The following is a 25,453-nucleotide window of genomic DNA, read 5'->3' as shown; positions in this document are numbered from 1 at the left end:
TTCTTATTCTTTTATATTCTAGAAGTGAACATGGAAATCATACACTGCTGACTCTAACTTACATAAACTTTGATTTTAGTTTATTACCTTGTGTAACACCACAACATTACCATTTCCTCGATGCATTCCTGACCAAAGTATGATTGAAAGGGGAGTATTACGACAGACTTGAACATAAATTTGGATACTTGGGACTGAAGGTAGACCAAACAAAGACAGGTGGTGAACATATGGCCCCTTTTACCATAGGTGGTCCCATCTCCTCCTCCAGAGGGTGGGGTAATAGACAACTAAAACGCTGAAAAGTTTTGACTGGTAAAGTATTGGCCATAACTCAAAAAGACAATGCCTGGGTTGCTTGCTATATCGAGTACATTTTATGTTCATCCCTTTGACCCAAATCAATCACATACAAATTTTGATGTTCTTTTCTCTCTGTTATGAAGCAAAACATGCACCCACCACATGAGAGTACACCTCAAATATCACAAGTTTGCGCATCAAAGTCGAGTATCATCATCATCATCATCATCATCATCATCATCATCCAAATCTCACCCTGAAGGCCCTTCTGTTTTTGGTCCAAACTGTACGATGGCAATCGATTTCTTCTCCTCTTCACCGAAAAATGCGACATACTCGAAGAGTTCGCCGACTTTGGGGTGACTCAGATTGAACAAACCAGTATTCCGCTCCCTGCCCACGGTGGTGTAGATGAGTTTCCACCCCTCCTCCCCCACCAGCCTGGCAGTGTACTGATTGTACAAGTCTCTTGAAGCTTCGGTCCAGCCCGGCAGGTCTTCCTTTGAGAAACTTTGAACCTTGGACATTTCAGCGCTGGAAGAGCTCTGCATAAACACATTCAAGGGAGATGAAAAATGAACAATACATGAAGTTTGTATTTTTACCAATGAATATTGGATAGGTTCAGTTATCAATATAATAAGGAGTTGGTGGTGGGACGTGGTGTTGTATCCATTGTCTACAAGTTAGAAACGGAAGCTGTGCATGATCATCAATGGTAAGATACTGTACTTTAAGACAGGATATGCTAAACTTTTGAACGAATTTCTAACAATTTGGCTACAAAAGGAAGAATGATCCAACATTATACACATTGGACTTATCATTCAATTTCATGTTGAAGAAGTCCACAAAAGGAGGTGGGCTTTCTAATACAGGGTAAATGACATAATTATGGGCAATTACATAATGGTAACGGGGTGACACTTGATTTGTTTGTTTGTTTGTTTGTTTGTTTATATTTGTTTGCTCTTTTTTTTGAGGGGGGGGGGGGGGGGGGCTTCGTCTTATTCCTGCCAGTTCATAACTGTAACTTGACTACCCTTTTGTATCCACAGCAGCACGAATCGGAAGGACCTATCAATACCACCAATCAGAATCTGCTCCATCTAATAACATTATGCAATATGCAATTGAAGGGTAGCGTAATGGCGTGACAGCCGAAAGACATGGCTCTATAATAGATTTGGACTTGCTGAAGTTCAGATTCGTGCTCGCCCCCCCCCCCCCCCCCGCCCGTGAAAGAGCGAAGTCTTATAGATACCATTAAAGGGTGAAACCTTAGTAGTAATGCCAACCACGACTCATGATGTATGGAGAATTATACTATTTGTCAGCTATTTGTCTAACTATATAGAAGAAAAAAAAAATCACATTCCTCAGCGTAACGGCGCGGCGCCGCGGCGTGCCAAAATTTATATTACATCACTTTTTAGTATCATTATTTTTTTTTTCTAGAGATATGACATAAATTTTTGAGAGATTATGTGTGATGTTCAAGATAGATCAAGATACCTCAAATTTTTTGAAATGCAAATTAGATGTTCTTTTACTGGGAATTTCGCTCAGAAACCAGTTTTTTAAGGTACCTACTTGACTTATTCAAAAAGGTCTGGTTCCAATTAACTTTAAATTAAAAGAATGTAATTACACTTCTCGAAAATCTCACTATACATGTATAGACCCTTGGTTACATGGAGTGAAAAGTAGAACGTCCTATATGTCCTTCCGCCAAAATGAAAACTTCTGTCTAGGCATCAGGACAAGCTTTCACGTGTTCCAATGTATTCGAATTCGGTACAACATTAGACACACATAGAATGCACAGAATGTAGGCGGGAAGAGCTTGGCGCGTACATGTTCGAATTAGGTATACTATCCATTAGACACACATACACTAGAGTGTGACAATTGACAATTACAATGGCAATGACAAGAATGAATTTTATTTCTTAAAGCCAGTCCTCCCGGAGGATCGAAGAAATACATTGAGTGTAACGAAAACACATAAATCTTACTGGCAGTCAAAACACATAAATAATCGGCAAGATTTAACAATTTAGGTTCAACACGTTTATCAACACTTTACAGTTTGCAGCACTACGACTAGTTACTACATAAATGACTTAAACAACTACGTTTCTAGACAAACTCTGACATAATCTTATAATACAGGGGCTGCGGGACCGCTTAGGCGCACCGGCGTAGCCAGAATAATGATCTTGGGGGCGGTTACTATGCGACCGAGCCCGAGCGAGCGGAGCGAGCGAGAGGGGGAGCATGTGGGAGGGGGGGGGGGGGGGGGTGTCCCCCCTCCCACGGTGAGAATTTTTTGCAATTTGATGTTGTAAATGGTGCAATTTGATGCATGTTTTGCGTGTTTTATCGACTTGAAACGGCCCCACTTGTTTCAAGGTACCAGGATATTTTGATGTGGATTTTTATTGAACAATAATTATTTGCCTATAAAGTGGTAGCATTTATAATAAACTTCTTGTATTCATTCTTACAGTGAATTTCATGAACGCTGTCTGTTAAGCAATCAAACAGAAAAGGCATGCACATAAGGGTGTAATTTACGCATATTTGATGGAATATTTGGGAAATTATAGAAAAAAAAATGATCGGGGGAAACTGAGAGAGGAAAGGGTTGATTAAAAGGGGATATTCCCCTTGTACATGAGGGAACTATTGATTTTTCGGAGTGTAAGTGATAAGTCTTGTGCACTCAGAATTATTCAGAATCTTAAGGGGGGGGGGGGAGAGCACCGCCCCCATCGCCCCCCCCCCCCCTTACTACGCCGGTGCTTAGACGGGAACTTTATGTAAGGGCGGAATCTTAGGAAATTCAAATTCACGGGTGTTGTGATTCTTTTCCCCGATTTGTTCCCTTTTTTCTTTCTTTTTTTCTTTTTTTTTTACGAACTAAAAGTGTGTGTGTGTGTGTGTGTGTGTGTGTGTGTGCGTGTGGGGCTGCAGCCTCCAGCCCCCTCCCCCGGTTCCGCGGCCCCTGTCTTGTTATAACCTCACAAAATCTAGACACATTCTTTGACTGTTTAATACAGTTTGATATCATTGTGCCTACGTGTTTCACCAAAGAATAGACAAACTATAGAGAATGGAATTCATCCCCCTGAACCTGCATATTACACCAAGTAGGGCTTACAAAATTAATGTCTGTACTCAATGAGGTGAATATCAACAATTTGCAATAAGGTATCCTGTGATTCCAACAATGAAATTTACAAAGGGTCCCATCGCCTAAATCCACCTAATTATTTTGCCAGCATTCCTCCTGTGTAAAGATCCTGCAATTGAAACATAAAAATATCATTATAAACTGTTTAACTTTAGCATTTCAATTTAGTTTATCCATATCGTCCAACCTAAGATTCGAAAGACAATTTTACCCATTTTAAATTCAATGGGTTATCTTCCAACTATAAATTTGACATAACACACTTGTATAAAACACTTTCATCTTTCTTTCTCCACCCTGACTCAAAATCATCACAGTCATGCATAGGTGGCGTAGCAATCTATAAATAAATAATGTAAGAAACCTTAGATTTTTTTTTTTACCTTGACTAATCCCGATTGCCCTCAAATGAATCAAACGCTTCTCCACTGTACTTGTTAAAGAGAACCTGCCCGAATCCCCGTACCTACACCATAGCCTACAATTTGCAGTGGTACAATGTACCACCGCCACGGTTAAGCCTGAAAATAGGCCAACTTTTCAATATTTTTCTTTTTAAATGAAACATTTAATGCTATCCAGCTTTCAAAACCCCCAAATCTCACTCCCATAAAAAAAAAAAAAAAAAAAAAATGACACAAGCTGTTAAGAAGAGCACATTGTATATACTTATAATGGTAACCATAATAATTAGTCGTACAAATCAAATTAAATTAGCTCTTCTCGCTTGACTGTATGTGTTTTGCTTGCTTGTTTGTTTGGTTGTTTGTTTTTTACTTCAGTAATTAATCATCAACCACATAACGCTGTCTTGAACCACGCAACAGATTGGACACTGCAGTTTTTCAAAGGGGAAAGGAGATATTTTGAATGCAAGTTAGCTAAATCACATAATCATTTTAAACTTTGGCATGTACAGCATCGGCATCATTGGGTCGAACCATTTACAGACTGATGTATTTTGAACAATTACAGAAAAAAAAAGGGGGGGTAGCTCGACAGTGGCAACATGACTGTGCGGTGGCGACCCGATAAGAGCTATAAGTACTGGCGAATGGTGAATCGACCCTAAACAACACAATTACCGTAATAATTCATACAGTAGATTTCTGATTGGGAGTCTGTAATCTATATGTATAGGTGTACAGTTGCATGTTAAAGTTTACTAAAGGACATCCAAATTGTAATATATGGTAAAAGCTGAATCAAATTAAGCTGGAGACTACCTGGCAATCTTATGAACGTCACTCAAGCTGGCAAGATGATTGAAACAAACCTTCAGCATATGGGACTGAACTTGGCCGACAGCACATTCGCAAATTCTTCTCAGCTTCTCCCCTTGACAATGAGCTGCTCTATCGCAGTATGCTCTCGCACAAACATGCACTAAACTCACTCTAAATACTATGAACCAAGAGCCAAGAAGAATATTTGCATCTGAGTGAGACCAAAGTCCGGTACAAATGCAGCCGTGTCGACAGTTTAAACCATGTGGTATTATGTCAATCGCAGCTAGTCCGCTATCTGACGTGCCTCTGAGCTTTGCACTAGTAAACTGCTGCGTTGCACGGAATTAATTCCTCGAAGCAGCACCTCTTGCCCATTGAGACCAGCCCTCGCACTGGTACAAAAGGTTTGTAGGGGCCCGCTTCATAAAACTTGTCATCAGTGACAACTGCCACATTTCTATGACAAATTTGCTCTCAGCCAATCAGATGCAAGGATTTCAGTAGCTTGTCACATCTATGACAACTTGTCACTGATGACAAGTTTTATGAAACGGGCCCCAGATTACAGAAGGCGCCAGAGCGGCACCGTACGAAACACGTTCAAGGCAGTGCGGCAGACACGAGCGCAGCGACTGATCTGATGATCTTATATCGATCACAGCAAGTCTTTTTTTTTTTAATGGTGGTATCTTTTAAAGAAAAACTTTGTAAAGAAAAACGTTTTTCCGCCTTTTCCTCAGCTTGTACTAGGTGTTAGAAAAAAAGACACCAACATTTCCCACTGTTGATCCTTATAGTTGGAAAAATATATATGTTAGGGCCCCATTTCATAAAAGGTGTTAGGATGGCAACTCTTGCTGGAATGGCAACTTCCAATAGCAACAGCCAATCAGGAAGCTGGATTCTTGTCGTTGTCATGACAATATACATTCACGCAAGAGTTGCTATTATCAACTTTTTATGAAACGGGGCCCAGATAACACTGTCATTATGAGTAGGCTCTATAGCGTATGGGTTAGTTGGAGGTGATTTGAATACGAAATTTATTAGTTTCATAAAATCCATGATTAATGTGAAAGATAGGTTCCATATTTTGGTCCAATTTTAACCCTCTGTGCAAAACTCGAACTTTACAGAGGAATCAATGATGTGTGTGTGTGTGTGTGTGTGTGTGTGTGTGCCCTGAACAATAGACATGATACCAGGGGCCCGTTGCATAAAAGTTACAATTATGGTAACTTTGCCATCCAATGGTAACTACCATGGCAACAATACTCAACAGCCAATCAAAATCAAGAATTCCATGGAAGTTACCATTGGATGGCAAAGTTACCATAATTGTAACTTTTATGCAACGGGCCCCAGGCACCTTTTCAGAGCTCTGCTGACTAGACTGCTTGGGCCCGTTGCATAAAACTCCAACCGGATTTTTTTCCGGTTGAAATCACAAAATTCTGGTTGGAAGCTCCCAACCAGAGTTTTTATGCAACGGATTTTACATTCTTATGTTAGCAACCTTAAAAAATTCAGGTTGGGCAAATCCCAACCTGAATTTTTTAAGGTTGCTAAAAAAGTTTTATGCAACGGGACCCTGGTCTCGTGGTGCTCCAAGGCACATGAATGCTTTATTAACATTATCCAATTCACGATGGATTGCCCCGGGCACTGCATTCATGAATTCATGGTAAAGGGAAGAATGCTTGCATGATTGAAAAAAAAAAGTAAAAAAAAAAGTAAGCGCATGTTTTCATGTGCTTGCACACACAACATTTCAGGATGAATAAAGACTAGCTGATGTGATAGTGGAATTCCTCATGAATAAATAATAAGCATTCCAACCCTGGCCATTGGGCCGAATGCATAAACGCTAGCAATTGCTTGTGCTAGCCTTTTACTCGAATCCGTATGCATAAAAACAAGCAATTGCTTGCGAGCAGAAGCTTTTGCTAGGAAGCACAAGCAATTGCTTGCTGCCCTCAAGCAATTGCTTAGAGACCAAGCATTTGCTTAAAAACGTATGCATAAAACGTACCTTTTGCTAGTTCTTGCTAGCAATTGCTTACGATTTTCCAAGCTCTGTAAAATGAGCTTGAGCTTTTGCTTAACCGGAATGTTCCCCTCATTCAGCTCATTTTATATACAATATTTCATATTTTCATCATGTGCTTGCACACACAACATTTCAGGATGAATAAAGACTAGCTGATGTGATAGTGGAATTCCTCATGATTAAATAATAAGCATTCCAACCCTGGCCATTGGGCCGAATGCATAAACGCTAGCAATTGCTTGTGCTAGCCTTTTACTCGAATCCGTATGCATAAAAACAAGCAATTGCTTGCGAGCAGAAGCTTTTGCTAGGAAGCACAAGCAATTGCTTGCTGCCCTCAAGCAATTGCTTAGAGACCAAGCATTTGCTTAAAAACGTATGCATAAAACGTACCTTTTGCTAGTTCTTGCTAGCAATTGCTTACGATTTTCCAAGCTCTGTAAAATGAGCTTGAGCTTTTGCTTAACCGGAATGTTCCCCTTTTTAATCATTTTCATATACATGAAAGAAAGACCACACTTGTGAAGGAGTGGTATAAATCTACAAGAAATTACTCTTGTTTAGTGTAAGACACTTTTTCATTTCAACACCGGGAATGTCCAGTGGTTAGCACGCAAAATGTGATGAAAATCAGGATGTCTGACTTCGGTGGAGATAAAGGAGACCTCTCTCCGCGTGCGATCTGGCAGATCCGGGCTGGGGGCTGCTATAAGCCGCAGTGATGGGAATCAGCCAGTAATACGTGTGTGTGTGTATAGATGTGTGTGTATGTGTTTGTATGTGCATTTCATAGCTCTTCTGCTATGTCAGGAAATGTTTCCTCACACACATGCCCTTTCAAATACATGCTGTCACACTCGGCTTTGTTCTTGTGTTCGCACAGTCCCTTTTGTTGAAAACGCAAGCAATTGCTTGTGCGGGACAAGCAAAAGGTAATAGCATAAGCAATTTAAGTTTATGCATATAGATTTTTAAAAGCAATTGCTTGAGCTAGACCTTTTGCTAGACGAGCTTGTGCTTTTGCTTGAAGCAATTGCTTACAAGCAATTGCTGGTTTTATGCATTCGGCCCACTGTCTGGGTGTTAACTACACACTCCCATATAATTATACTAACTGATCTCTGATGTGCCGCAAAGTAAAGGGATGGTACAGTATTGGTACATAATGGGGTTGGCGCAGGTTTATAACTTGCGTATGTGTGTGTGTGAGATAATGATAAACCTCTTATGAAATATGAAAGAATGTGTAAGTCTTAGAGGATTTCACAGTTTATTTGATGAAAATTGGTCTTGAAATGGCGGAGATCGAGGTATCCCCAAAAAGTGATCCTAAAATGCGACAGGCCATGACTTTTATTAGAATCTCTTTGATTTACCTTGTTTTGGGAAATATCTCAGTCATTTCAAAGCCGATTTTCATCAAATAAACTTTGAATTCCCCTTAGAAGAAATTGAATGCTCTTTAACATGAATTTTCATAGAGTGGTTTCTATATCTCGAAAAGCATTAAAATCTGAATCCTCACCTCAACCAATACTATACCACCCATTAAAAGTTTTGTTAAGATGGAGGGTTGAAAATGGAGCAAAATCCGAACCCTAACTTAAAGATTAATTTTAGATTTAATGAAACTGAATAAAACTTTTATTTTTAAATTACCTCCAAGAAAATTGTACAGTATTCAGCTATTGTTCATATCAATGTCAGTGTTATCTGATACAGCTTTTGAATTATCAAGAATAAAAAGTGGTAAATGTTTTTTGAAACACCAAGTCCTAAGTCTAGGCCCTGTACTGGTTTGAGGTTATTGTTCGTGTGTGTGTGTGTGTGTGTGTGTGTGTGTGTGTGTGTGTGTGTGTGTGCTTGAATGAAATAGGATTGTCAAAATGTGATCATAATCCTATGAAGATAAGGGTGAAAGAATATGTATAATCGTATGTAAATATATGAATGTTAAATCGTTTTTGCTAACATCTCGCTGCCTTGCAACTAAAAGTGCATGGATAAAGACTTTCAAACTACAGATCCGAGTATGAATCGTGACCGATACATTCATTCTTGGGGACAACATTTTCAGCCCATCATGTTCCCTATATAGGCCTAAACCTGGTGTATTAGTGGGTTTTTTTTTCACTTTTTTTTCCTTTTTTTTTTTTAACAATAAGAGGGCGGTGTAGCAAGAACCCTACCCTGGTCGAAAATCCCACAGAACCAATATGGCCTAGAAAATCAACACAGCGTTATTTCTGTTTATTTCCAAAGGTGTCTATTGGTAATCTTTTAGTTTCTGTTGGTATAGTTAGCACCAACAGAAAAACTCAGAACAAACCTACCCAGGTCAAAAATCCCATAGAACCAACAGGGCCTAGAAAACTAACACAGGATTATAGACATCATTAGAAACCAAAGAAATATATTTCTGTTGGTTTCAAAATGTTTCTGTACTGTTTCAGCAGTATATATTTCTGTTGGTTTCTAATAGTGTCTATATTTATGATCTATTACTTTTTTCTTTTGGTATAATTTGAGACCAATAGAAAAACCCCAAAGTGGCTAATAGAATTCCGATAAAACAAAATGGATTCATCAGATCCACGCAAGTCCAACAGAAACAAAGAGACATAAGATTCTGTTGGTCCTATTGGTTTCTATTGGATTTGTTTTCACTGGTTTTGTTGTTTTCATTGGTTTCTCTTGGTTTTTGTTTGGTTTCTGTTGGTTTCATATTCATCTAAAATGTGAATACCAGTGAAAGTACAGAAAAAAATTCAGTAGGCTCCTATACATGCCAAAATTAAACTTTAAACTCTATTACAAATTGTGGTTACACCTTTGTTATCACGTACCGTTTTCATATTATTTTGATAATAAATCAATGATCTAGTTAGTACCAACTCCTAAAAGCTCTACAATTATTTGGCTATGTATAAAAAGAACTAGATATTCGATAGACGTCATTAATGACAATTCATGTATAAACTCAAATATTTGTATTGGTCCCTGTAGTCTTCAACAGAACTTTCAATTGATGACAATTGGTTTTCTATTGGACCATGCACAGGAAGTATTTTTCTGGACCACACACAAGAAAATAATTGTCTGTTGGTATTTTGTTGGACCTATGGGACTTAATATTGGTGTCTATTGGAGTTCTATTGGATTTGTATTGGGCCAACAAGAACATTGGCTGTTGATATTATATTGGACCAATCTATAATACCACTTTCCCTATTGAAACCAACAGGCTTGTTGGTCTTGATGGCCTAACGCCTATTAGAATTTCGGCCAGGGTATGGAAGGACAGAGTGCCTATGCATTGTGAGAGGTAGCTCTGTACAAAATATCATACATACATTACTTGTTTATATAAGAGTTGGTATAGCTTACCATCTAGCTCCGTGGGAGTTATTTTTCCACACACACAACAAAAAAATCATAATTTCCGCCTACATAGCGCCGGGAAAAAAAAAAATATTGTCTCGAGGAGAAAATACAACTGCATGATGGCAATGTCAATAATTATTGTTCCTTATCATCAACAGACAAGGCAATACGTCCAATATGCAGGGGCGTCGATTTTTTTTTTTTTTTGGGGGGGGGGGGAGGGGCAAATCAAAATGCAAAATCACCCTCGTGTGGGAGAATACCCCCTCCCACACCCTACCCCGTTCAGTACTTTTCCCCATAGGCTCATTACACTTTTAGATCGAGACGTGAATCACGATCTAGCCATATGACGAAGATATGTATACATGTATCTACATAGGAGGTCCAAGGGCGCCGGAAGCGGGGGGGCAGGGGTGGCACTTGCCCCCCCAAACAAAATGTTGGGGGGGCAAAACGAGTTTTTGCCCCCCCAAAGTGCCCCCTGTAACAAATAATTAATCACTGATTTAAAGACCAAAATGAACAATAAAGGCATATTTCTTGTCTAAATGTTGTAATTTCATAACTGAAAATGCAAAAATTTTCGCCCCTAACGGGGCGAAAATTATAATACACTAACAACATACATTATTGTATCTATACACTAATAGTAACTTATGAGTAAATTTAGTGTATAGATGGTAGCCTAGTGTCCTCGAGTGTGCCCGCTGAAACATACCTTTAGTAAACCTTACACATTTCATTTTCTTCTTTGCTATAAGAATATTTTTTATTGTTCGAACGATGCGATCACGTTTAAGTTTTAATGAGTACATTTCAGATAAATTGCAAAGTAAAAGTGGCTCGCTCGTTCTGCCCATACTTACAGTAAAATGAAAAGTTTTCGTAAGTTATTATCATAGTCCTTCGCAGTGATTTCTTTTACTATGTTTAATTCCTCAGAAATTTAATTAAAATGCTCTATAAAAGCGACTTTTATACTCTGTTTTTACAAAAAGTCCCTACCGTGGGAGGGGGTATCCCCCTCCCACACCCTCCCCCGCTCGGTCGCTTCGCTCCCTTGTCGAGGATCTCACACCATCACATAATATACCCCCATATGTTAAGATCATAGTCCTTCCAACTGATTTTTTTAAATATGTTAATTCCCTAGAAATTTGCTTTTAAATGTTCTATAAACGCGACATTTATACTCTGTTTTTACAAAAAGTCCCTAACATGGGAGGGGGTATCCCCCCTCCCACACCCTCCCCCCGCTAGGTCGCTTCACTCCCTCGCCGAGGATCTCGCACCATCACATTATTAATGTACTCCCTATGTTATGATCATAGTCCTTCCAACTGATTTTTTCAATATGTTAATTCCCTAGAAATTTGCTTTAAATTCTCTATAAACGCGACTTTCATTCTCTGTTTTTACAAAAAGTCCCCCGCTCGGTCGCTTCGCTCCCTCGACGAGGATCTCACACGATCACATTATTATGTACTCCCGTATGTAATAATCATAGTCCTTCGCACTGATTATTTTTCACTATGTTTAATTCCTTAGAAATTTGCTTTTAAATGATCTATAAAGGCGACTTTTGTACCCTGTTTTACAAAAGCTCCCTACGGGGGGGGGGGGTAATCCCCCTTTCCACCCCCCCCCCACACCCGCTCACTCGCTTCGCTCCCGCGCCGAGGATGTAACATCGTCACATAAGCTTAATGTGCCCCCGTTGAGATTTTGCCCCCCCAAAACCAAAAGTGTTCCGGCGCGCTTGTAGGAGGTATTATCTAATGTACCTTTTTATTTCCTAAACAGCTTTGACAACGTCAACAGCTGCAGTAAGATGTCATAATAAATGAACTAAAACGAATGAAGTCCGTTTGAATGAGAAAACTTATTTGTAAACTGTCTACGAGACTAAAATTCACTTAACCCTAACTAGGCCGGGGGGGGGGGGGGGGGCCTCCGAGGCCCCCCCCCCCCCCCCCCCTCGACGTTTCGCGCTATGTATCGCTATCGCGAGAAGCTATCGCCGCGACGTTTCATGACTTTTTTCTTTCGAGTCTCCCGCATCTTTTGACACCAAATTTGCGATGCCTGGGTGCGCGGTTCCGAAGTTGCGCATAAATATGCACGTGCATGTCAGACCAAAAATTGCTCAAAAACGTGAATTTGTGTACAATTTCAATGCAAACTGTGTTTACAGGCAAATTTCATAAAAGCATGATTATTTTGGGGTCTTATTGATTAAAATCAATTAATAACGCATTTTCTTGCTCGGAACAATGTCACGGACAAATTTCATCGAAAAAACAATGGAAAACATAAAGTCGAAAAAACAAAGAAATACATAAGAAATTCAAAAAACAATAAAATACTTAGGAAATTTTTTCTGATTGCGCAATTTTTTTCTCTTACATTTGCTAAGGACACTAAAAAGAATATTTACACAAAAAATGTGCCTGTTTTGAGCTTTATTTAGTGATTTATACCAAATTGTCTGATTTCATGCATCATTATGCATAAATTAGCATAATTTAGTGTAAATGATAATTTTTGAAAAAATTAACTTCATGGTACTTTAGATTACATCATAGGCAATGCGTGTGCCAATTTTCGTCGCGATCGCGCGGTCGACGGCCGAGATCCGGAGGGGGGGCCTGGGAGCCCCCCCCCCCCCCCCCCCCGGCTCTATCATCTACCTGAATAGCCCGGCCTAGTTAGGGTTAAACAGACATACGCACGAGAGGCACATGCAAATATGTACAGGTGTATGTCTGCATGTTACATATCATAATCACTATTAGTATACGGTGTAATTGACATTTTATAAAATGATATGTATATAAACAGCATTACAAAATATGTGCATATTATAGATCTATGTATACGTTGTATATATGTGTGTGTGTGTTTTTATGTAACATATATATATATATATATATATATATATATATATATATGTATAACATTGTATTTGCTCCGTGTATTGGCAGTACTAGAAATAGCAATAATAATGTCACAATAGAGGAATGCATAAAATGCAAATTGCCTTGATTTTAATTCAAAATCTGAATTTTCGGGGGCATCCCCCTTTATTCTGCGCAATTTCATCCCTGACGAAGGGGGAGGCCCCCGAAAATTCGGATTTTGAATTAAAATCAAGGCAAATGGCATTTAATGCATTCCTCCTTCATGTATACATATATATATATATATATATATATATATATATGTAACACGGGTATGTTGGAGAACATACAGTTGCTCTAGTCTGAGTTCAAGTTCCCTCCTTGGTAAACTCTTTTGTTTCCTGATGAAAAGGCCACCAGGCGACCACCTTAGCACCCGGCGTTTGTTTTGTAAACAAATCCCTTTCTTACCTGAGAGCTGAATGAACATCATCTGGCGTGGGTCAGCACAAGTTCTTCACTTTGCAGAACTGTGTTGATCAAGCCAGATGTGTTCTCCCCCTGCTCTCTATACAGGTAAGAATTATTCTACTTCATATACTCTCTTGCTATCTCTGTATGTTTCACACATTGACATGCCATTAATGAGTATGTTGTGTTTTGATAATCACAGGATTACCAAATTATAGATATGGTTGAGAATCCGTTATATCAAGTTATAATATATGAAGTTATGATTTTACTAATGCAGTTAACTTCTGGTCGCTGTCCTGCAATAGTAGTTTATTCCAGTTGTTGAAAACAACCGATGAGATGTATACATTATTCTCACTTTTCTATAGCCTTGATATATTCAATGAGTTAGGGATTGACCTGGAGTTATCTTTAACAAATTTGCATTTGGTAACTGGCTCAGTTGCGAGATACTGTGGCGGTAATCATATATTGGTAAGTTAAGCGTTAGCGATTTTGATAATGCTGTCATATTATCGACAGCTTAATTCATTTATATGTCGATGAATATTTTATGAGATAGGTCCGTCGCAATATTCAATGTAGGCCTATGTAGAGTGTCAAAATCAAAGTACATGCTGTATATAATGGATAGCCTTTCGTTTAATCCTGAACTTACATTGCATGTGAAGGAACTCGTGGCTTTTCTTAGCATACCATACAATATCATGTTATGTAGAGGGTAGCATCTGTGTGTGCATGTGTGTGCGTGTGTGTGTGATTGTGTGTGATTGCTTGTGTGTTGTGGGTGTGTGTGTATGTGTGTGCGTTTGTATGTTATAGTATGAATGGGGTCTGCGCGAGTAGACTGTGCCGGCTGACCACGGCTTTTTAAGACCGCACTACGGCGGAGGGCCATTGTCAAGTTTCTTTACCTCTGTGGAGGCCGGAAAGATGTGCTGGTAGCTCTTTTGTTTCAAAGTCTTAATGGGGGGAGTCTCTCCCCATCTCCTTTTCTCTAGGCCTGGAAGAGGCGAAAAGAGGAGCTAACTTTTTGTATAGTATATGTTCACGCACACGCTGGTTAACACTTCTTTTGTACACTTTTTTGGCTTTTTAAACGCTGGGGAGCCCAGCGTCTTCTCGCCTTAGCTTTTATTTTAGTTTGTGAGTTTACAAAGTGCTTAATCCATGGCAAGGTTCTGCATCGGGGCTTTTACCAATGTACAGTATTCTGTTGAGTGTAGTTGAGAGCGTGTATGTAATGTATATATATAGAGATAAGTTAAGCCAATGTGTACAGAAATGAAGTTTGAGTTAATGAGAAATAGTAAATGTAATAGGACATCTGGTGATAGAGTAACATGTAGTTAATAGTACTAAGGGGTAGTTTGGATAATGCGTTGTATGTAATGTCAGTGTACATAGTGTATGTGAAACTTGCGATTGTTGGTTTTTTGTAAATTGAAAGTATTATGTATCATGTTGAACGTGAATAAAGACTTTGCAGAACTGTGTTGATCAAGCCAGATGTGTTCTCCCCCTGCTCTCTATACAGGTGTCATATCTCGCGAGGTTAGGGACCCGTTCTTGCATCGTCACCCCCCCCCCCCTTCTTCTTCTTTTTGTTGAGTGAACGCCCCCTGCGTCCCCTTACCCACAAGCAGGCTACGACTATACACACAGGAAAGCAAGTGCGCTGTTAGCTGTCGCGCTTGCAACGAAACACGGGCGTTACACGAAACTGGCGTAGTCGGCAGGATACTTTTTGTTTATCAACTTACTACATCGACATTGTGGTACCAGAAATATGGCAGTTGACATGAGTGGATACGGACGAGTACCTGCTAGCCCTCGAGAGGACGCCAGCATCGACGGCGTGGCTGCGGCTAGACAGATGACGAACTCCCCGACGTTCATGGCGGCCCAGCAGGTGAGGAACGTCCCCATTTTCTCCGGCCAGCGTGATGGAAAAATCAGCGTGGACGATTGGATTCGGGACATGGACTATTTGCTGGCTGCTGCACCCCAGCCCACGAGTTTCGCATTCGCCACCATCGTGCGGAATCTAAGCGGGGAAGCGCGGCGTCTTGTTCTGAACATTCCCCCTAGTGAGCGTACTCCAGAAGCCGCTTTCCATGAACTGAGACTTGAGTACGCAGATGGGAGTTGCCATGGCGACCCAATGGCGCAGTTTTATGAGAGGACTCAGCGACAACACGAGGAAGCTGGCTCTTTTGCTATCGCACTTGAGGGTATATTGTGTAATATAGAGGAGACACTTTACGACGGCCTACCAATGGAGGGCAGAGACGCAAAACTTACCACGCAGTTTATGAGGGGCCTGCGTGATGATGAGGTCCGGGCGAGACTGTCACCCATGCGGCCGCGACTGATGACGTTCCGAGCCCTGAAGGACGAACTTCGTCACCTCGCCAGAGAGAGGGCAACCAGACGTCATCTTGGCCAGGCTCGCCGGGGTGTCAATATCCAGCAAGGGAAGGTGGCAGAGAGCAACAAGCAGAGCGGTGATCCGGCGATGAGGGAGATCCTAGCGGTGCTGAAAGACGTGCGGAAGGACCAGCAGGCCCACCTGTCTAGAATGGCGGACCTGGAGAGACGGATGACGGCGCTGGAAACTAGAGCGCCGCAACAACCTTCTCCGCAGTCCATGCCACGCCCCCCTCCCCCTCCCCCGCAGAGGTCGACTGCCTGCTACATCTGCGGACTGGAGGGACATTTCGCTAGGAGTTGCCCTTCTCACGTGCCTGCCCATCCTTTAAACGGGTAAGGCCCACAGCGGTGGCTGTGGGCGTTAATAAAACTGACCTTGACCCCCCTGACTTGACAAAGACTGACAAAACCACAACCCACTCAAATAGCACGACCTCAACCACTCATACCCCTACGACAAGGATAAATGACCTGGGTGTCGTGGGACCAGCCAACGAAACTCTGGTGACAATTAACGGCAAAGAGGTCAACGCACTCATCGACTCGGGTTCGCAGGTCACAACCGTATCTGAGGAGCTGTGGCGTACTCACCCTGGCCTGTGCAGACAACCTCTCAGGGCTGCTGATTTATCCGTCATCGGTGCCGACGACCACGAGGTGCGTGTACTAGGGGTAATCGACTCCAGCTTATCCATCTTAGGCTTCGAGTACACAAAGGTACCGACACTGGTGACAGCCACGACGAAGTACAAGCGTGACGTCCCTTTGCTGGTCGGAACCAATGTTATCAGAGCGTTGGAGGAGGACTGCGTGAGGATACACGGAAGAGAGTCTTTCCTACATGCTGTAGGGGAGAGGGACTCCATCTGGAAAGCAGCCCTCATGCGTCTGGGGATGGCAGATGTAAGTGGGAAGGGAGACTTCATTGGACGCGTGACTATGCATGGGCGACCTCTCCAGCTGGTACCAGGGGAGCAGAGAACTGTGAAGGGCTGCGTGCGCGGAAGGACTCCGGTTCCAGACTGCTGCGCTCTGGTAGAACCAACCTCAGCTAATGGAAACCTGACCTGTCTTCACACACTGTCGCCGGTAAGTGGAGGTATCGTTTTTGTGACAGTCAGAAATATTGGCGGCTTGCCCATAACCCTTACTTCAAATACCTCCCTGGCCATTCTTCGGGCTGTGAAGGAAATCCATAACGTTGGGTCATCAAAAGAGCAGCAACAAACCAGCAGACATCAAGCCCGGTGCCACACACAGACCACGACACATCTAAAAGACATTGACCTATCGCACCTGAGGGATGACGAGCACAGAAAGCTCCAGCAATTCCTCGAGAGAAATGGCGATGTCTTTTCCCACCATTCGACGGACTACGGCCATACGACGTCGATTACCCACCAGATTCCCCTCGTCGACCCCGTCCCTTTCCGCCTCCCCTACCGGAGGATCCCGCCAGCCCTCTACCAGGACGTGAAAGACATGTTGAAGGAGATGAATGATGCCGGTGTTATACGACCAAGCAGCAGCCCATATGCCTCCCCCATTGTCATCGCCAAGAAGAAGGATGGAAGTCTACGCTTCTGCATAGACTACCGAAAACTGAATGGCAAGACGGTGAGAGATGCATACCCACTCCCCAGGATCGAGGAAGCCTTGGACTCGCTTGGTAAGGCCAAATACTTCAGCACGTTGGACCTTACTTCTGGCTACTGGCAGGTGGAGGTCGACGAGCACGACAAGGCAAAGACGGCATTCACGACTCCGATGGGCCTCTTCGAGTGCAACCGGATGCCATTTGGGCTTCAGAATGCCCCTGCCACATTTCAGAGGTTAATGATGACCTGCCTGGGGGACCTGAACATGAATTCCGTCCTCATCTACCTCGATGACGTCATCGTCTTCTCCACGACACTCGACGAGCACCTGGAACGTTTGCAGACAGTGTTTGACAGACTGAGGCAGCACGGCCTGAAACTCAAACCTTCCAAGTGCCGTATACTGCAGAGAGAGGTTGGCTACCTTGGGCACATTGTCTCCGCAAAGGGAGTAGCGACTGACCCGGAGAAGCTGGCGAAGGTAGCTGATTGGCCACGACCACGTAACAAGAAGGAAGTGCAGCAGTTCCTCGGATTCTGCGGGTACTATCGCAGGTATGTCAAGTCGTACTCTGAGATCGCGGCCCCGCTGTACCGTCTGACAAGCGGCGACCCAAGGAAGAAGAGAGGGAAGAAGACAGCTGCGCCGGTTCCCTATGAATGGTCTGATGAGTGTGAAGCTGCGTTCGCTGAGTTGAAGAAGAGGCTCACTTCTGCGCCGATCCTCGGGTACGCAGACTACTCGTTGCCGTTCACCCTAGAGACAGATGCGTCTGGACTGGGACTCGGAGCCGTTCTCTCCCAGAAACAAGATGGCGTACAGAGGGTCATCGCATATGGCAGCAGAGGCCTCAGCCCAGCAGAGACGAGGTATCCAGCCCACAAGCTCGAGTACCTGGCACTGAAGTGGGCGGTCACAGACAAGTTCAAGGACTTCTTGTACGGTAACAAGTTCGTTGTATTCACAGACAACAACCCGCTGAAGTATGCCACCTCCTCTGCCAAACTAGACGCGACAGGTCAACGCTGGGCAGCTGAATTGGCCAACTATGACTTCCAGGTGGTCTACCGGTCTGGGAAGGCTAACGCCAACGCAGACGCGCTTTCTCGGTTGCCAGCCCCCGACAAGAAGGACCTCTCCCCATCCCGCCCAGGTGATGATAGTAACGTTGAACCTGCTGTCCCCACTGCCCAAATTGCCCAACAGGTCAAAGTTCCTCAACCGCACTTCGAGGCCCTGCCATCAATGAGCGTACAGGAACTCCAGAGGGCGCAATCAGATGATGACGGCATGGCGGCTGTGATCGAGTACATCAGGGAGTCAACCAAGCCACCTAGGCGTCATCGAGCTCAACTTCCCAGCCAGGTCAAGAACTTGTTATGGCAGTGGGAGCGTCTATCCCTACGCGATGGCCTCCTTGTCAGGACGATAGCGAAGGAAGGGAGAGATGTCACTCAGCTGGTGCTGCCCACAACACTTCGACCAATGGCGATGCAGGAACTCCATGACAGGATGGGTCACGTGGGACCAGAGCGCACGCTGGACCTCCTAAGGGAGCGATTCTACTGGCCTAAGATGGAGGAGACTGTGAAGGAGTGGTGCAGTTCTTGTGAACGTTGCAGTCTCAGACGATCTGCGAAGGCAAGCCATAGGGCTCCCCTCACCACCATCCAGACGAGTCGGCCACTGGAACTGGTGTCAATGGACTTCCTGACTCTCGAGAAGTCAAAGGGTGGGATTGAGAATGTGTTGGTTCTAACCGACCATTTTACACGCTTCTCTAAGGCCTACCCGACACGCGACCAGAAGGCATCAACGGTTGCTCAGGTACTGTGGTCGAAGTATATATGTAACTTTGGATTTCCAGAGAGGCTGCTGTCTGACCAGGGGAGAAGCTTCGAAAGTGGCGTCGTGAGGGAGCTATGTAAGCTGGCCGGTATTACCAAGTCCCGAACCACTTCCTATCATCCACAGGGAAATGGGATGACCGAACGCTTTAATAGGACCCTCATCCACCTCATACGCTCCCTTGATCCCGAGGAGAAGAGAGACTGGAAGAGCCACGTCGAGACCCTGACCCATGCCTACAATTGTACCAAGCATGAGTCGACGGGGTATGCCCCATTCTTCCTCATGTTTGGACGACACCCACGACTACCAATCGACCTACTACTAGACCGGACTACAATCGACGACGACCTTGACCACGACGGATTCGTGCAGAATCTTCGTGATAACTTAGCCTCTGCCTATGCACGCACCAGTGCATTGGCGAAGAAAGCCAGCGACCGACAAAAGGCATTCTACGACCGACGATCCCGTGACGACCCTCTGCACCCAGGCGACCGAGTACTGGTGAAACGGGTCGCATTTCAAGGAAAGCACAAGCTGTCGGACAAGTGGGAGCCTCATCCGTACGTGGTCACCAAAAAAGTGAGTGAACTTGTCTATGTTGTTCAGCGAGAGGGTGCTGAGACTGAACGCACTCTACACCGCAACCTCCTGACTCGATGCAACTTTCTCCCGACTGAGTGCCATGATACTGCGGAGCTTCCTCTACCAGCCGAGATTCTGACATCCTCAGACGATATCCGTGAGATGGAGACGCCGGAGACTGACGTGGAGGAGGTGGGCCAGACCTTCGTCTATGGTGGTGTACGCAACACTCAACCCATAGAGCAGCGAAATGTTCCGGACACCCCAGTTCAATCAGATGGACTGCAGCCTACCACCGAAACCACTCAGCCCCATCCAGCGACAGAGGACCAGGAGACATGTGACGGCCAGTCCACCATTCCCGCTGACGACGGCGAGGGACGACAGGCTCCGATGGATGACGGGCAGGACGTGGTGATCAACATGCCAGCCGAAGACGACGACCAGCACACTCCGGGGGTCGTCACTAGCCAGCCAACCGCCGAGGCAGCGAGCGAGACGTCACAACACGGCAACACGACTGTTTCCAGCGCAGACCAAGTAGACGAGGACAGTCAACTGAGGGTACGCAGCCGCAGACAAAGACAGCCTGTGGAGCGTCTGCAATACACGAGCCTGGGAAATATAAACCAACTCACAGCAATGCAGGACGCTTTTCGTGCTGCTTGCAACTTTGTTAAAAGTTTGACAACTCCAAATGTAAATATTTAGTGATTCATATATTTAATGGTTAAGTCTCCGAGGACGGCGACTTTTTCAGTAGAGGGGAGGGAGATGGAAGAAGGAAAGATAGATTGGCATAAGAAGGGTGAAATAGGTTAACGTTTGGGGAGCAAAATCAGGGGTATACACAAAATTTTCATATTTGGTTTCGAAATATTCCTCTTTTTGCAATTGCAATCTTTATCAGTATTCATTGGATACTATGTTAAGTGCTCGATACAAAAGCATGTATTTGCAGTGTTCAAAGACGATCACCTTGCTGTACCTGCAGATGTGACGAGCAAAATTATTGATTTTATGTATTGCATTTGATATAATTTCAATTTTTAATTTGTTCATGACGAGGACGTCATTCAATAATGATGGGGAGGATGTAACACGGGTATGTTGGAGAACATACAGTTGCTCTAGTCTGAGTTCAAGTTCCCTCCTTGGTAAACTCTTTTGTTTCCTGATGAAAAGGCCACCAGGCGACCACCTTAGCACCCGGCGTTTGTTTTGTAAACAAATCCCTTTCTTACCTGAGAGCTGAATGAACATCATCTGGCGTGGGTCAGCACAAGTTCTTCACTTTGCAGAACTGTGTTGATCAAGCCAGATGTGTTCTCCCCCTGCTCTCTATACAGGTAAGAATTATTCTACTTCATATACTCTCTTGCTATCTCTGTATGTTTCACACATTGACATGCCATTAATGAGTATGTTGTGTTTTGATAATCACAGGATTACCAAATTATAGATATGGTTGAGAATCCGTTATATCAAGTTATAATATATGAAGTTATGATTTTACTAATGCAGTTAACTTCTGGTCGCTGTCCTGCAATAGTAGTTTATTCCAGTTGTTGAAAACAACCGATGAGATGTATACATTATTCTCACTTTTCTATAGCCTTGATATATTCAATGAGTTAGGGATTGACCTGGAGTTATCTTTAACAAATTTGCATTTGGTAACTGGCTCAGTTGCGAGATACTGTGGCGGTAATCATATATTGGTAAGTTAAGCGTTAGCGATTTTGATAATGCTGTCATATTATCGACAGCTTAATTCATTTATATGTCGATGAATATTTTATGAGATAGGTCCGTCGCAATATTCAATGTAGGCCTATGTAGAGTGTCAAAATCAAAGTACATGCTGTATATAATGGATAGCCTTTCGTTTAATCCTGAACTTACATTGCATGTGAAGGAACTCGTGGCTTTTCTTAGCATACCATACAATATCATGTTATGTAGAGGGTAGCATCTGTGTGTGCATGTGTGTGCGTGTGTGTGTGATTGTGTGTGATTGCTTGTGTGTTGTGGGTGTGTGTGTATGTGTGTGCGTTTGTATGTTATAGTATGAATGGGGTCTGCGCGAGTAGACTGTGCCGGCTGACCACGGCTTTTTAAGACCGCACTACGGCGGAGGGCCATTGTCAAGTTTCTTTACCTCTGTGGAGGCCGGAAAGATGTGCTGGTAGCTCTTTTGTTTCAAAGTCTTAATGGGGGGAGTCTCTCCCCATCTCCTTTTCTCTAGGCCTGGAAGAGGCGAAAAGAGGAGCTAACTTTTTGTATAGTATATGTTCACGCACACGCTGGTTAACACTTCTTTTGTACACTTTTTTGGCTTTTTAAACGCTGGGGAGCCCAGCGTCTTCTCGCCTTAGCTTTTATTTTAGTTTGTGAGTTTACAAAGTGCTTAATCCATGGCAAGGTTCTGCATCGGGGCTTTTACCAATGTACAGTATTCTGTTGAGTGTAGTTGAGAGCGTGTATGTAATGTATATATATAGAGATAAGTTAAGCCAATGTGTACAGAAATGAAGTTTGAGTTAATGAGAAATAGTAAATGTAATAGGACATCTGGTGATAGAGTAACATGTAGTTAATAGTACTAAGGGGTAGTTTGGATAATGCGTTGTATGTAATGTCAGTGTACATAGTGTATGTGAAACTTGCGATTGTTGGTTTTTTGTAAATTGAAAGTATTATGTATCATGTTGAACGTGAATAAAGACTTTGCAGAACTGTGTTGATCAAGCCAGATGTGTTCTCCCCCTGCTCTCTATACAGGTGTCATATCTCGCGAGGTTAGGGACCCGTTCTTGCATCGTCACCCCCCCCCCTTCTTCTTCTTTTTGTTGAGTGAACGCCCCCTGCGTCCCCTTACCCACAAGCAGGCTACGACTATACACACAGGAAAGCAAGTGCGCTGTTAGCTGTCGCGCTTGCAACGAAACACGGGCGTTACATATATATATAAATGAAGAAATAAACTGGTAATGCGTTTTTTGCCAATAAAGAATGAGTTTATTCGACTCAAATTGTCAAGACTCCTGAAGAAGGCGCAGGCCGCTGAAAATTTGAGTCAAATAAACTCATTCTTTATTGGCAAAAAAATGCATTACCAGTTTATTTCTTCATTTCTTCGGTGAGCCAATACGTGAATTCTCAACATATAAATATGATATATATATATATATATATATATATATATATATATATTACATGTATGTAATATGGCGAGTTTGTTTTAGATCATCTTCTGAATTATATAATCCGCCGTTTAGGAAATTCTAAGTGGGCTTGAGTTTAGACGGTGGACTAGACATTCCATAGTTTCAAGAACTCATGGACTAAATCTGGGCGAAGTTGGGAATTCGGCCATTTTGTTCCTCTCAACCCACAAGCAAGCTGGACTGTATAAGGTAAGGAAAGACTCTGAGACATATAATATGCTTTATTTTCTCACATATCTTTGTCATATTTTCAGATAAACATGCTCATTAATATACATGTACTGCAATCTGCACTTTATACAAATATAATATCATGATATATATTAGAAATACAGGTGTATTTAAAGTTTAAAAAATTGGCAGTAAATCAATACAGCTGTACATGCCTGAAAAGTTACACATCGCAGCATATTACACATTCACCTCTCAGCTGTAATGGACCAGTTCTGTAATGTATTCAGATTTTATACATGCTTTGTTCACAAAAGTTGCCCTCAACAACCACAAAGCTTGTAAAAGGCTTGCCCTGCCTAATAACGACTAAGCCAATTCTTGTCTATGGAAATCAATGTGAGAGAGCAGGTGAATGAAAAATGCTTAGTTACGAGGTTGTTGGAAAAGAAAAAGAAACGGTCTACTGGATACTAGGACCCCGTTTACAGTGCAGGGCTGGGCTGAGCCGCAGCCGAGCCCGGGTACTTGGCCCCACAATTTTGTCTGTTTACAGTGCCGGGCTCGGCTCGGGCTTTTAATTCAAACCTTTCAATATTTTGTCGTAGTAGCGCTCTGCTTGTAAACAAACACTATTATTGGGAGGGCGCCGCGCCGGTCGCAATGTGGTATAGTCCCTTTGCCAACTGGACTCCGCGGCGACAAAGTTGCTGCCTTTGCTGAAGGCAAAGGCCTCTGCAGGACAAAACCACCTTTACTATACTAGTTTTTGACGTTGAGGGCGTTAATATCTTAAATAGCGAAATAGTACAGGCAGAGGGTTTGGAAGCCAGACTAAATTTGGTACCACATTCGGCCCAGTTTGTGTTTACACTGAGAAAAGGCCGGGCCGGGCCTCATCTCCATCCCAGTATGACTTCCATGGAGCTAAGGTTGGGAACTGTACAGTCCCTTTAACTGGTATTACCCCAAAGTATCATATCATATCAGATATGGAGACAACCTAGATAGGAACTTCTTGAAACAAAGCATCTTAAACAGACTTATTTGTTACCAACTCTTACAAATAAAGCTGAAATGGTATCAAACAATGTAGTACCATCCGGACTCTTGATTGTGCCAGTGACAAAGTACTTTCGTCCTTCCACCCTGTCCAGCTTTGTCTCGATGATCACAGAGGAACCAAGAGGAATGGGTCTGTTTCAAGTAAATCAAGAAAATGAGTCCCTTGTACTTAGACTTGGGTTCATTTTACACAGATTTATATTGCATACAGAATTTTACCAATTAAATGTCTCTCAAGTTAGATGACATGTTGATTTGTAAATACTATTTGATATTCGATAACATTGTACCATGGTGTCATATTATTTTATTGTACATACCAGAGACAGCACAATCTAGGCACTTTGGCACCTCCACAGGCACATGACCTGATCTCCATCCCAGTATGACTTCCATGGAGCTAAGATTGGGATTACTGCCACAAGTAGGGCCTACCGAGTAATCCATTAAAACTGGGTCTTCTCTAGTGTTTTTAATCATGTATGAGTTTGCATCTTTGAAAAGTAAAATAGTCAAATAAATATCATCACAAGGATGACACTTTTCTCTAGTATTACATCAATAAGTAACTTCATTTCAGGGAGGACAATGATTGGGTTTAATTTCAGAGGGGCATTTAAAAAGAAAGAGAGTTTTCTAAAGGATGTCTGTATTTTCAGCATTGCACACCATGAATTCTGATGGCTAAACATGCTAAATCTTCAGTAACAGTAGCACCAAACTTTCACTGCCACCCTCATTTCGTATTCACCGCAACACAAAAAAATCGTACTTTTAATTTTTTTGATTGCCAATACCAATAGACAACACCCACTAGACCCAAGATTGCATTAACCTTTTTAATCTTAGAATTATTTATTGATTTTATGCATACACACACACACACACACATAACATATTGATAATTACTCAAAGAAATATACAGGCACTGCATTATTAATGAACAGAAATTGAATTATTTACTACAATGTGTTAGA

General features: G+C 42.6%; 1 protein-coding gene across 2 annotated transcripts in view; it reads right to left on the bottom strand.

The window, feature by feature from the left end:
* Window positions 1-576: 576 nt before the first annotated feature.
* Window positions 577-25,453, bottom strand: part of LOC140238867 (acyl-coenzyme A thioesterase THEM4-like) — a 34,719-nt gene continuing 9,842 nt past the window's right edge. Inside the window, exons 4-5 of one of the 2 annotated variants that reach the window (XM_072318765.1) lie at window positions 24,511-24,608; window positions 577-848 (exon numbers count right to left, since the gene is read on the bottom strand). In XM_072318765.1, the coding sequence (XP_072174866.1) occupies window positions 832-848; window positions 24,511-24,608 (115 nt within the window). In that variant the 3' untranslated portion in view covers window positions 577-831. Of the gene's footprint in view, window positions 849-23,463; window positions 24,609-25,453 lie in introns of those variants that run through there. The other variant, XM_072318764.1, reaches the window with a different exon arrangement.

Source organism: Diadema setosum, chromosome 15 (assembly GCF_964275005.1).
Source record: "Diadema setosum chromosome 15, eeDiaSeto1, whole genome shotgun sequence".
NCBI lineage: Eukaryota > Metazoa > Echinodermata > Echinoidea > Diadematoida > Diadematidae > Diadema > Diadema setosum.
This window is presented reverse-complemented; position numbering and strand designations above follow the sequence as displayed.